The 12,766-nt window shown below is 31.3% G+C and overlaps 3 protein-coding genes across 3 annotated transcripts in view; 1 reads left to right on the top strand and 2 right to left on the bottom strand.

Moving 5' to 3' along the window:
* The window catches only part of LOC145303812 (perlucin-like), a 4,025-nt gene extending 3,767 nt beyond the window's left edge, over window positions 1-258 (bottom strand). The window contains exon 1 of the mRNA XM_080145443.1: window positions 198-258. Within this exon, the coding sequence (XP_080001569.1) occupies window positions 198-200 (3 nt within the window). The 5' untranslated portion in view covers window positions 201-258. The remainder of the gene's footprint in view (window positions 1-197) is intronic.
* RpS20 (ribosomal protein S20) overlaps window positions 1-12,766 on the bottom strand; it is a 186,072-nt gene that overhangs the window by 22,657 nt on the left and 150,649 nt on the right. The gene's annotated exons all lie outside the window — the stretch shown is intronic.
* Window positions 1-12,766, top strand: part of LOC145335143 (uncharacterized) — a 68,122-nt gene that overhangs the window by 3,960 nt on the left and 51,396 nt on the right. The window contains exons 2-7 of the mRNA XM_080180875.1: window positions 2,842-2,905; window positions 3,603-3,747; window positions 4,336-4,405; window positions 4,834-4,978; window positions 6,630-6,712; window positions 7,524-7,557. Coding sequence (XP_080037001.1) covers window positions 2,842-2,905; window positions 3,603-3,747; window positions 4,336-4,405; window positions 4,834-4,978; window positions 6,630-6,712; window positions 7,524-7,557 — 541 coding nt within the window. The remainder of the gene's footprint in view (window positions 1-2,841; window positions 2,906-3,602; window positions 3,748-4,335; window positions 4,406-4,833; window positions 4,979-6,629; window positions 6,713-7,523; window positions 7,558-12,766) is intronic.

Here is a 12,766-nt window from a genome sequence, read left to right as displayed (position 1 = left end):
ATATAATGTCTTTCTGCTAACTGAAAAATAATACACGAAGAAAAACAAGTTTACTAGCCAATTCTTTTCCAATTAAAAAAAAATATCAATTTTTTATGACAAAAGTACGACAAATTTAAGTGTACACCCTAAAACAGACTTTTTGGGGTCTTACTTATAAAAATAGCAAATTTATATGCACAAATAGCAACACTTACCATTCAACTGAAATGCTGAACAGAAACTGATAAATTTTCCAATTTTTGCTTACTATTTAAATAAAAAAAGTTTTACAAGTGTTTAAAGTTTCAAATATAGAGCCCGGTGAATTAGTTTTTTTTCTATCAGAAAACTTTTAAGATTTTAGTTCAATTATTATTCGTTTTTTTATTATATTGGTATCGATGCCAATGCTTTTAGAATCCGCCAAATGCAGTAAACCTAAAATCTACACTTGGCGCTATAGCAAAGAACATACACTTAAAAAAACAATAACATTTTTGCAACTAAATAGTTGTTTTTATCTGCTTATTTTCTAAAGAGGGAATTATTGAAGAATGCCTTTGAGAGAGTGCAGGCATACAAACTCGCCCCCAAACTTCCGCAAAATTGTGGAGCGATCAGTCCAGCTGTTACCGAGAACATAAATTTACACATGCACTCAATTTACTACTTTAGCTTTTTAAAAAGCGAAGCTTTTCTATAATTATTAAAAGCGAAGCTTTTCTATAATTAGGGTCGGTCCGTCCGTCCGTCCGTAACGGATAGCTTTTTTCGTTAATTTAGGAATGTTAGAATTGTCCTATCGATTTCAAACTTTGCATGGTGATTCCTATAGAAGTTAGGGACGAGTTAGAAAGCGTAGCAACTCTATAATCATTACCAGAATGTCCGTACGTCCATTTTAAACATGTTGATTTTTTTTACATTTTTAACAACAAATTTGCATGTGACCTAATTATCCTATTGGTCTGATTTTTGGTATACTGATTCCTGGGACAACAAAGTACAATATTATAAGCGAAGCAACTCTATAATCAAGTCCTAAAAATGTAAGTATGTCTATAAACATTATTCTGTATCAAGCAGTTTTTCATCAAATTTACTTACAATTTTGCTTTGACTCTTTTACATTCACATTCTGATTATTCAGTTCTGACATTATACAAGTGTTAATGTCCGATTGTCCTACCGTTTCAGAGCTTCGCTTTTATGGATGTTGTCATCCTTGTTTTTTTTTGAAAATTCAACATTATCTTCAGAGTTTATTACTAAGTTTATTTTATTTTATACCATAAATTTTAGAAAAAACAAAAATTGCATAAATAATAATTAATTGTTTTGGTATTTTAAGTCTATTACATTCAAAATGCTGCAGATAACTATAAACAAGGATGACAACATCCATAGAAGCTCAAAAATAATAAGGAAGGACAAACAAACAATAGCGGTGCTTTACTAAGTGTCCTAAAATATGTGTTGTGTGACGTCATAAAAATGATAGATTAGAGGAGAAGTGGGAAAGAAAACCACTTAAAAAGAGATGGGTCTATTCACGTCACATGGCTCATTTTTAGGACACTTTGTAGAGATTCACAATAACTCTTGTAGAATGTCAGAACATAAAACGCAGAACATTAATTTATGTCTAAAGTCTAAACGAAATTTAAAATAAATTTGTTGCAAAATTCCGTAAGGACATACTTATTTGATTATAATACCTCGTTGTCCTAAGAATCATTATTCCAAAAATCATATAAATAGGAAATTAACAAAAAGGGCTAACCGTAACTGACGGATCGACCTTAATTATAGAAAAGCTTGCTTTTAACAGGGATTACATCATTTATACGAGTGAAGCTTAACAAATGAAACAGCCATACAAACATTACTTAATACAAAGAAAGAGAACATAACTTAAAATTCGGACAAAATTCTTTGTAAATCCAACTCAAATTATTAGAAATACACATAAATTTTAAGACTTGATTTTAGATATACTCTGCTTTTAACATTATGTTATGTCAGTTTAGGAATTAATACTTAAAAAATATTAATCTTCAAATGTTGAAAAGATTCGCAATTAAAAAATTTAAACTTGTTTGACTGAAGTTTACCAGTTTGAAGCTATAGAATTGACAGCAAGTTTTTTGATTTGAGTAAAAAATCTGTAGGAGAGAAGATTTAAAACTTAAAAGTAATAAATATGTATAATTTTGAAATAATCTATAGCGCAAATATTTTTAATTTATCGCTAAAATCCGATAACACAAGTGCTATTAATGTCAAACAATCATATATGATAAATGGTATTCATCTGTTTATTTACGTAAATTATAGATACATAGCAGTAGCAAAGCGCCAATAAATTAATTTTAACTCTCCACCCCGTAAGGTAAATTTACATGGAGGGAAGGGAAATTTGGGGCAAAAAATCTTAATTTTGGTGAAGAAATGTCTGAAATGTAATGTGTAAAAACTATGGGTAATTTATAGTATTTTTTTATAAGGGTATTAACCCCAATAATATTTGAATTGATTAGTTATGATCATAAATTTATAGAATGTCAAGATGGCGCAAATTATTAATGGCTTGCAGACCTAAGAATTTAATGAATCAGTTCATTTATTTCATAATAATCATTTATGCAACTTCATTAAGGACCGTTCTTGTTTTCAGATTATATTTTTGATTTATTTTTTGCATCATTTGGCTTACACAAGTGGCTAAAGCGGATAACTAATGGCATATTCTGTCATAAAGGCTTATTAATGATTGTATATTCTACAAATCATAAATCATATAATTTAAAAGTTAAACTAAATCCTTATATATAAAGGATAAATACAATAATTTTGTAGGCGGATATCAGAGGAATCAGAACAAACAGAATCTGAGATAAGTTATTCTGAAGATTATGAAAAGGTAAATATAAAAAGATTCTAGGTCATAGAAAGAAAACGAAGTAGAGGGTTTCGTCGTATTTTCACAGTTGCCTTTCGCCTATTTCTAGTCCTGCGGGTGGCTCTAATTATGCAGGGCAATCATTAACATCTATCTAACCTAACCAAACCTAACCTAAAATAAGATTTGAAGATTCTTATATAAAAGTAACAAGATAAATGTCTGTGTGTAAGAAAGGATCTCGCTAACCGCTGAACCAATATGACACTCCCTTACAGTGAAGCGTCTTATAGGCTCAGGGAAGGACCGGTGTATAAATAATTGGGGGAAGGTAGATTTAATATTTTGATAGTCAAGGTCCAGTTATAAAAAAAAACTTTTAAAAAGTGATGCTTTTCTATAATTAAGGTCGGTTGGTCCGTCCGGGATAGTTATAGGTATCCTTTTTTTCTGATTATTCTAATACTAATTCCTATTGCCACAAGGTACAATGTTATGACCGAAGTATCTCTGTCATCAAGTCCTAAAAATGTAAGTATGTCCTTAAACAGTATCCTCTTATTAAGAAGTTTCACATCAAATTTACTTACAATTTTGTTTAGACTTAAGCATTAATATTCTTCCTTTTCAGTTCTAACTGTTAATAGCGATTGTCCTTCCATTTCAGAGCTTTGCTTTTATGGATGTTGTCATCCTTGTATTATTATTTTCATCCTAGACAGAAGAAGAGGAGAGTGAAACTGAAATAATAGAGAATGGTAATGATGACTCTGACGATCAGGCTAAGAATCATTACAGTGACCATGGAGAGGAAATTAAGGAGGAAAAAAAGAAGGATAATGTTAAGAAGAAAATTCATTCAGGTCAGAATCTTATTTTTAGAAGCGAAGCTTTTTTATAATTTGGGTCTGTATGTACGTCCGTCCATACATAACTGATAGCTTTTATCCTTAATTTAGGCATGTTTAAATTATCCAATTATCATAATTACAGAGCTATGATAATTGATAATAAGTCTTAAAATTGTAAGTATGTACTTAAACAATATCCTGCAATTAGCAATTTCACAATAATTCATAAATAAATTTGTATATAGTTATAAATTAACATGCTGCTTATAAAAATATAATTCAAGCATTATCTTAACTGTGACAGACCCAAAAACTCTTCTACTTTATAGAAAAGAATTGAAATGTTTCCCCTGTTCAAGTTATGTTTAAAAGAATTGGGTAATTAATGGGGGTGTTTTTGTTTCTCAGGTTATACTGGGTACTGGGTAGCCCTTCAGGCTAAGGGTACCGAAGGTAAAGACCCAGCAATGTTGCACACTCCACCCCCCCCCCCCCCCACCAATGGGTTGGGCATAGGAAAAAACTACACCCCCCTGTTTTCAATTAATTTAAAAATCAATGATCGTTATGTACTTATATCCAAAATATTTACCTTTTTAGAACCTGAAACGCCAAGAAAATCAAAACTTAGCAGAAAATCTACATACACACTCAATGGTAACTCTAAAAGGTAATTCAGGTTTTTCTTTTTGAACATTTACTTTTACTAAGTTTGTCCTTGAAACAATTTTACACAAAAAAGTGCTTAGAAGTTGTTTTAAATTATTAACCAAGCATATTTATTGTAAAATAAGCAATGGTTGTAAATATTTTTTCTCTTTCAAATTCAAATTATTTTAGGTCAGGTAAGGTTATGTTATATTGGATACCGCAAGGCTAGGGCCCAATGGATAGTTTAGGCATAGAAAAAAAGTTACTCCCCTCCTTTTTTTAAAAAAATCATTCAAAATAAAGGGGGAACATAATATTGTTTAGACCCCAGCAGACAGGTAGAAAACTGGCAGGTAAAAGTTTACCTGGAAGGACCAGTGCTCCAAGCAGAACCGTTCCTTTTTTTCAAATCATTTCAAAATAAAGGGGAAACATAATATTTTTTAGACCCCAGCAAACCAGCAGAAAATTGGCAGGTTCCAGTGTACCTGGAAGGACCAGTGCTCCAAGCAGAACCGGTTCTACAATAACAACAACCCAAAGGATACAATCTGAGAGGTCTACCAAGTCTAGCAGACAATCTTCAGCACAGGTTATTTTTTTATTTAGCTACTCTATATTATCCTTTTAATAAAGTAAAAGAATCTCTGTGTGTATTGAAAGTTCTTCTTTACATGGTAGCTTCTCATGGGTCCTGGAAAGGTTAAATGTTCCATAAGCCAGTGGGGATCTCTGTACTTAATATGACCTAACATAACGTATGACCTAAAGTAATAAACAATCAAACAAAAGCCTACCCCACTCTTAACATGGGGGGTTTCCTCTGCTTGACTAGGCCATTTAAAGGAAACAACCAACTATTTTCTTATTATACTTATTAACTTAGTATAACCCTAGTACTGTCATATGTACAACAAAGAGTTGGCTCTACTAATAATATTAAATATTCAGGGTAGAACTAGTATAACCCTTGTACTGTCATATGTACAACAAAAAGTTGGCTCTACTAATAATATTAAATATTCAGGGTAGGATTAGTATAACCCCAGTACTGTCATATGTACAACATAGAGTTGGCTCTACTAATAATATTAAATATTCAGGGTAGAACTAGTATAACCACAGTACTGTCATATGTATAAGAAAGAGTTGGCTCTACTAATAATATTAAATATTCAGGGTAGAACTAGTATAACCCTAGTACTGTCATATGTACAACAAAAAGTTGGCTCTACTAATAATATTAAATATTCAGGGTAGGATTAGTATAACCCCAGTACTGTCATATGTACAACAAAGAGTTGGCTCTACTAATAATATTAAATATTCAGGGTAGAACTAGTATAACCACAGTACTGTCATATGTACAACAAAGAGTTGACTCTACTAATAATATTAAATATTCAGGGTAGAACTAGTATAACCCCAGTACTGTCATATGTACAACAAAGAGTTGGCTCTACTAATAATATTAAATATTCAGGGTAGAACTAGTATAACCACAGTACTGTCATATGTATAACAAAAAGTTGGCTCTACTAATAATATTAAATATTCAGGGTAGAACTAGTATAACCCCAGTACTGTCATATGTACAACAAAGAGTTGGCTCTACTAATAATATTAAATATTCAGGGTAGGATTAGTATAACCCCAGTACTGTCATATGTACAACAAAGAGTTGGCTCTACTAATAATATTAAATATTCAGGGTAGAACTAGTATAACCACAGTACTGTCATATGTACAACAAAAAGTTGACTCTACTAATAATATCAAATATTCAGGGTAGAACTAGTATAACCCCAGTACTGTCATATGTACAACAAAGAGTTGGCTCTACTAATAATATTAAATATTCAGGGTAGAACTAGTATAACCACAGTACTGTCATATGTATAACAAAAAGTTGGCTCTACTAATAATATTAAATATTCAGGGTAGAACTAGTATAACCCTAGTACTGTCATATGTACAACAAAGAGTTGGCTTTACTAATAATATTAAATATTCAGGGTAGAACTAGTATAACCCCAGTACTGTCATATGTACAACTAAGAGTTGGCTCTACTAATAATATTAAATATTCAGGGTAGAACTAGTATAACCCCAGTACTGTCATATGAACAACAAAGAGTTGGCTCTGCTAATAATATTAAATATTCAGGGTAGAACTAGTATAACCCCAGTACTGTCATATGAACAACAAAGAGTTGGCTCTACTAATAATATCAAATATTCAGGGTAGAACTAGTATAACCCCAGTACTATCATATGTACAACAAAGAGTTGGCTCTGCCAATAATAGAAAACAAATTCAAGTCAGGTAATTATCACGGTTCTTAGCCCAGGAAGTTACTCGTTCTAGTCAATAATTCCAGTGACAACGAGGCACAATATTAAAAGCAATGTATCTCTAAAATCAAACCTGAAAATGAAAGTATGTCCTTTTACTGTATCTTGTATTCACGCAATCTTGCAATAAATTATATACAATTTTGTTTTGATTTACAAATTAATATTCTGCTCATTAAGTTCCGCATTCTACATGAGTTATTGTTCGTTTTTCCTTCCTTCTGATTTTAGAGCTTTCTTTATAGTTGATGTTGTCATCCCTATATTACTAACAAGGAAGAAAACATCAATAAAATCGAAGCACTGAAACGGCAGGACAAACGGACATTAACACTTATATAGTGCACGAACTGAATAATCAGAATATAAATGTATAAGAGTCGAAGCAAAATTGTGAATAAATTTGTTGAAAAACTGCATGATACAGAATATTTTTTATGGACATACTTACATTTTTAGGACTTGATTATAGAGTTGCTTGCTTAAAATATTATACTTTGTTGTCCCAGGAATCAACATATCAAAAATCAGATCACATAAAAATTTGTTGTTAAAAAAGTAAAAAAATCAACATGTTTAAAATGGACGTACGGACATTCTTGTGATGATTTTAGAGTTGCTAAGTTTTCTAAATCGTACCTAACTATTACAGGGATGACCATGCAAAGTTTGAAATCGATAGGACAATTCTAACATTAACGAAATTAAAGAAAAAAGCTATCTGTGTGTGACGGACGTAATTAAAGAAAAGCTTCGCTTTTAAAAACTTATTTAATATTTAGGAATGATGTTGAATGGCTGAAGCACAAACTAAAGGTAAGGTTTATTGTTTACTAGCATGGAGGGATGGGACATTTGAGTATTCATTACTCCTGTACCCAAAGTTTTATAACCACGTTAAACTATTTATTAGCTCAGAAATTAAGGTGACTTGATTTATGATTGGTTAGTTTTAAACTTGTAGTGATTAAACTTATAAACCAATAATTGTATCTACCTTAGGATTAATTTTGTTAATCATCATTAAAAATGTATATTGATTTATTGTCTTATATTCCTTATCTTCGCGACAGATAGACACTGTTGTATCTTTTCATTCAAGGTTTTTTTCCTCAATGTTTTCCAGTTCAAAGATTTTTTCTTTTAATGATTTTGAAGTCCATTAGTCCTATATGACGTAATTTGGGATTTTTAGGCAAAAAGTTTTTAAATTTAGTTCCTATAAAAAGGTGATAAATTTGAAACATTTGACCGAAAGATTCCGAATTACGTCATATTAGAATAATGGACTGTTGTAAAATGATGTCACTTTAAAGAGTTTCTGCTTCTATATTTTTTAAAAATCCGTAATTAAATTATATCATAGTTATAGAGTATCTGTGATCTGTAAAAATATATTAAAAAGTTATAAAACTAAATACAATATAAGTATAGATTTTGCAATTTAATCAAATTAAATGTTTTGAAGTGTTGTTAATTAAATTTTTATCATTGAAAACACTCTTCAAATATATGAGACCCTGAAAATTTATAACCGGCAGAATTACAACAAATATATAAGCCTTTGCCAAATATCAGGGATCTTAAAGAATGGACGATAAATTGATACTCATCCTCAATGAGGATAAACAATATTACCCCTTCTATAGATTAAATTTATCAATTAAAAGATTGAAACTAAACAATTAAAATTTAATATAAGTACTTAAAGTTTGTTAACCAACGAGTAAGGTAACGTGATTATAAAACTTTGGGTACCTGTGTATCCAATGTCCCAATGTAAATAAATACATATAACACAGGCTTTTATAAATTTGTATGTCATTTAATTTTATCAAAAAATATCAGACAAAAATTTGACAAAATATATGTTCGATATTTCCGACGGTTGTAAAAATGCCATGTACCTAAATAAATATGGAGAGGGCTTACTTAACTAACAAGAACAATTATGTTCAAATAATAAGCATAGCAACTCGTAATCTGCATAAAATGCTGTAAAATAAATATAGAGAAACTTTTTAGAGACTAAATAAAATAGGTTTCATTTTGGCTTTAGAATGATGGAAGGGATGGGTAATAGAGGGGAAGGGAAAGCTAAGGGAAGTTAAATGATGTAGAAGTGACGAAGATTAAGCAAGGTGGTGACCGATTTTTCTCGTTTCGATGTCACTTAAGCCATTCTTGTGGGAGCTTGGAGAGAGGTAGACCCTAACCCCTTCTGTGTTTTCTCTTTGTTATGCCAATACACACCAAGCTACAATTGAATCAAGACAAAAGTAAGTGCCGAGCTCTAAGACCTATGTATGGTGAAATTAGACAAAAAACCATGATGATTCCAGGTAAAATCAAAATATTTCAGCGGGATCTTTTTGAGAAAATTAGATTTTAAAATTTCAAGTTTAATTTTCACCCCCTAGGAGTTGCCGCATAATCATGACAAGAAAAGCAAAGATTATTTATTTAAAATTTTGAACAACTTTGCTTTTATAAAGTTTTTCATAAAACCACTCCTGAAGGGAGTTAATTAATTGCCATTTTTGTTATCAATTTCTTTGCTAAGGTCTTGGAAATTCAGCCTTAAATAAATCATATATAGAGAGGTTTTATGAAAGACTTCATAAAAGCAAAGTTGTTCAAAATTTTAAATATATAATCTTTGCTTTTCTTGTCATGATTATGCGGGAACTCCTAGGGGGTGAAAATTGAATTTGAAATTTTCAAATCTAATTTTCTCATAAAGATCCCGCTGAAATATTTTGGTTTTACCTGGAATCATCATGGTTTTATGTCTAATTTCACTATACATAGGTCTTAGAGCTAGGCACTTACTTTTGTCTTGATTTAATTGCAGCTTGGCGTGAATAGCTTTCTATAGGTACCTGAACATCTAAGATTGGTCTACTGTAGCTCCCCTGGTGACTTGGTATGTCAAAACTTGAATTTAGCGTTCGGTTACCTTCAAAGCATGCCGATGCCACTAATAAAAATCGGGCAAGACTATCAGTACAGACCGACATAACAAACGACAGACACTTAAAGAGTATCTTCGCTACTAAACATACATTTGATGATTATGAAAATATTTTCAGGAAAGCATTTTATAAATTCTATGAATTTGATACTTTAAAAATACTTGAAAGATAAAAAGATTTTATATTAAATTCTTTTCCTTTATAAGAATTTTTTTACATAAGAATATATTTTGATTCTCTTATACCAACAAATGTTTACAAAGGCACCCCTAGTATCTAGGGGAGGCATTGCTTAAAAATATCATTACACCACTCTAATGCTTGAATTAAAAAATATAATTGCTTAAAAGTAACACATAACCATCTTAAAACCTTGATTCCTCTCTATTATTTTTGTTCTATGGCGTACAAATAGATTAAATCGATATTTATGTATCGTAGACTTTACCAAAGCTTTTGACGGCTTACTTCACAAACTCAGCTCAGTTAAGAAAATTTCTAAAAGATATGAAGGTTGCGTGAGTTCTGCTTCTGAGGGCATTGTTTTGTTAATTGTCATATGATTTAAAATTTAAATAGATTTAATTCTTTTTATAAGCGGCTGAACCATTGCACAAAGGGACTCTGAATTCTCATGGTAAGATAGAGTGCAAAAAAAGCTGAAAAATCAAATACTTATTTTTAAAACTTACTTAGTCTAAAATAAAGATCTCAACCGATTTCGAGATAATAATGGACAAACTTTGAATAATTACTTTTCTATAATAGGATTAAATCTTATTATAGGCTCGGGGCTAAATTATTTGGTTTTCAAATTTTATTAATGTAAAGTTTTATTATCAATTTCCCTCAAAAGGCCTTGTCGAGCACTAAACCAATCCCTTATGTTGAAATAAATAAGGAAGTGGTAGTTTTTCGTTTGTGATAGTATTAGGGAAAAAGCTACTGCTCCTTCTTTATTTATAAATTATTTCAGAACTAGGGGGGGTGGGTTGGGAGAGGTTGTGCTCTGTAAGCATATTGAAGGAAAGCGCCATTCCATTTCATGCATTATCAGTTTATAAATCTTACTTTTTAATAAGCAATTGCATTTTACTTTTACAAGAACCAACTTTTATGTTACCTGCGTCCCTAGCATATACGGGATAAAAAAATATTTTGTTTTGATATAAAAGGATACAAATATTTTTTTATGGGGGGTATAGGGGAGAGTTTACGACACCCAACTTTTATGGTACCTGCGCCCCTAGCATATCCAGGCCACAAGGAATATTTTGTTTAATAAGAAAAGATTACAAATATTTTTTTGTGGGGGGTAGGGAGAGTTTACAAATTCACCCCCAAATTCCAGGTGTTACCTTTCAAGGGACCTTTCAAAGTATACTTCTCAAATATATGAATATATTTGGGAGGGGGGGGGGGGGAGGTTGGCCCCTTTAAGAATGAAATTAAATCGTAGATCACTGAAACGAAGATGCGCGCTTTGTCGTATTTTCACAGTAGCTATCCTACTATTTCTAGCCCCAGTGGGACCTTTTTTCTAATCCTGCCACCCAATTCTGAACATTTAACCTTAGAAACTTTGTATAAATGTGTAAATATCGTCCAAGAAAATGAAAGTTTTAAATTAGTTTCTTGAATTATCACAGCATAGCATGGCATAGAGTGGCCTCTATAAAACAAGGATTCATGAAAGCAAAGCTCAAAAAACATGATAAATAGTTGTTTAGCCAATTGTAATTATGATTTTATGGAAGAATCGTAAATCCTTTTTAAAAAGTAACATGATGTCAGTCTGTCTGTTGCTGAAACACGATATGGTTTTTGAAAGCTTTTTTTGGGTCCAGAGAAATTGTATAACTAATTTGGGGTAGGGAACCTTGATAATCCTTGGAAAAATACCCCCCTCTCCATTCAGAAAACGGTAATAGTTATAGAAATCACTATATACAATACCAAGTTTAAATAGAATAGAACGTTTCTAAAAGATTCTTTATTGTAATCAGGAGTTGTTGTGTTTTATGTTTCAAAACTGATAATTTCAATCAAGGTTTAAAATTAATGGGTTGATTCTTCCATTCCTTAACATCTATGGCTGTACGGCTGAACAAACGAACCTTAAATATAGAGAAGCTTTGCTATTAAAAACCTCATTAAAATGAGGTTAGATCGTTCCATGTGATAAGGACTCTAGGCAGCATACCTTCATCATTATATTCACCATGGTGCTACACAGTTCTTTATTGCATTCAGGCATGCATGGTCTTGGTCATATCAAGGTTCTAATATACACAAAAATAACTTTAACTCATTAAACATAACTGATTAAGGTACTAAATGGAGAACAAACAGTCAACCAACCTTTTGATTGCACGACCTTTGTCTGGAAGTCCTAACTGTGTATGGTTATTAGTTGCGCCTGTTAAGTCATATTATGACACAGACTCAAACATAACCCGCTTTTACAAGAAATATGCATGAATAAAATCAGCTGATTAAAAAAGTGTATGTTAGAGTTGGAATTATTAAACCCAGCTGATTAAAAAATAAATCTACCAATGAGTTTTCCTAATTGTCATGTGAAATGGTGAAAAATCTTATCATTCAGCTTCAGGTTTTTTTTACAATCTTATGGTTAAAAGCTTATTTTTTACATTTGTAATATAAAGTTAATTGGTGTCTGTCTGTCTGTCTGTCTCTTTTGATTTAAACAAATCACTCTTCCCTAAAAAAAACCTAACCACTTTTTTTTATGGTGGATGGAGGTACCCTTCCCCAAATATAGTAATAAACCTTCCCTGGAACGTTAAGAATCTACACTGTAAAACAGCTAGGATTTCGATAAAAAACCACGAAACTTTTATCTCAAAATAGATTTAATCTAAAATGTAAAAAATAAAACAAGTGCCCTAAAATTACGTGTCAATTCCTTATGAAAACAACAACAAAAGATTCGGGTCAAGTGCAGTTCACGGTAAAATGTTACTGGTAACGATAATCTACAAAAATCTATGAACTGTAAAGGCTTATATCGACCAAACTGTGGAATG

Source organism: Acartia tonsa, chromosome 13 (assembly GCF_053477335.1).
Source record: "Acartia tonsa isolate MP-2025a chromosome 13, ASM5347733v1, whole genome shotgun sequence".
Taxonomy (NCBI): Eukaryota; Metazoa; Arthropoda; class Copepoda; order Calanoida; family Acartiidae; genus Acartia; species Acartia tonsa.
The sequence above is the reverse complement of the archived record's forward strand: the minus strand, read 5'-3'. Positions and strand labels throughout refer to the sequence as shown.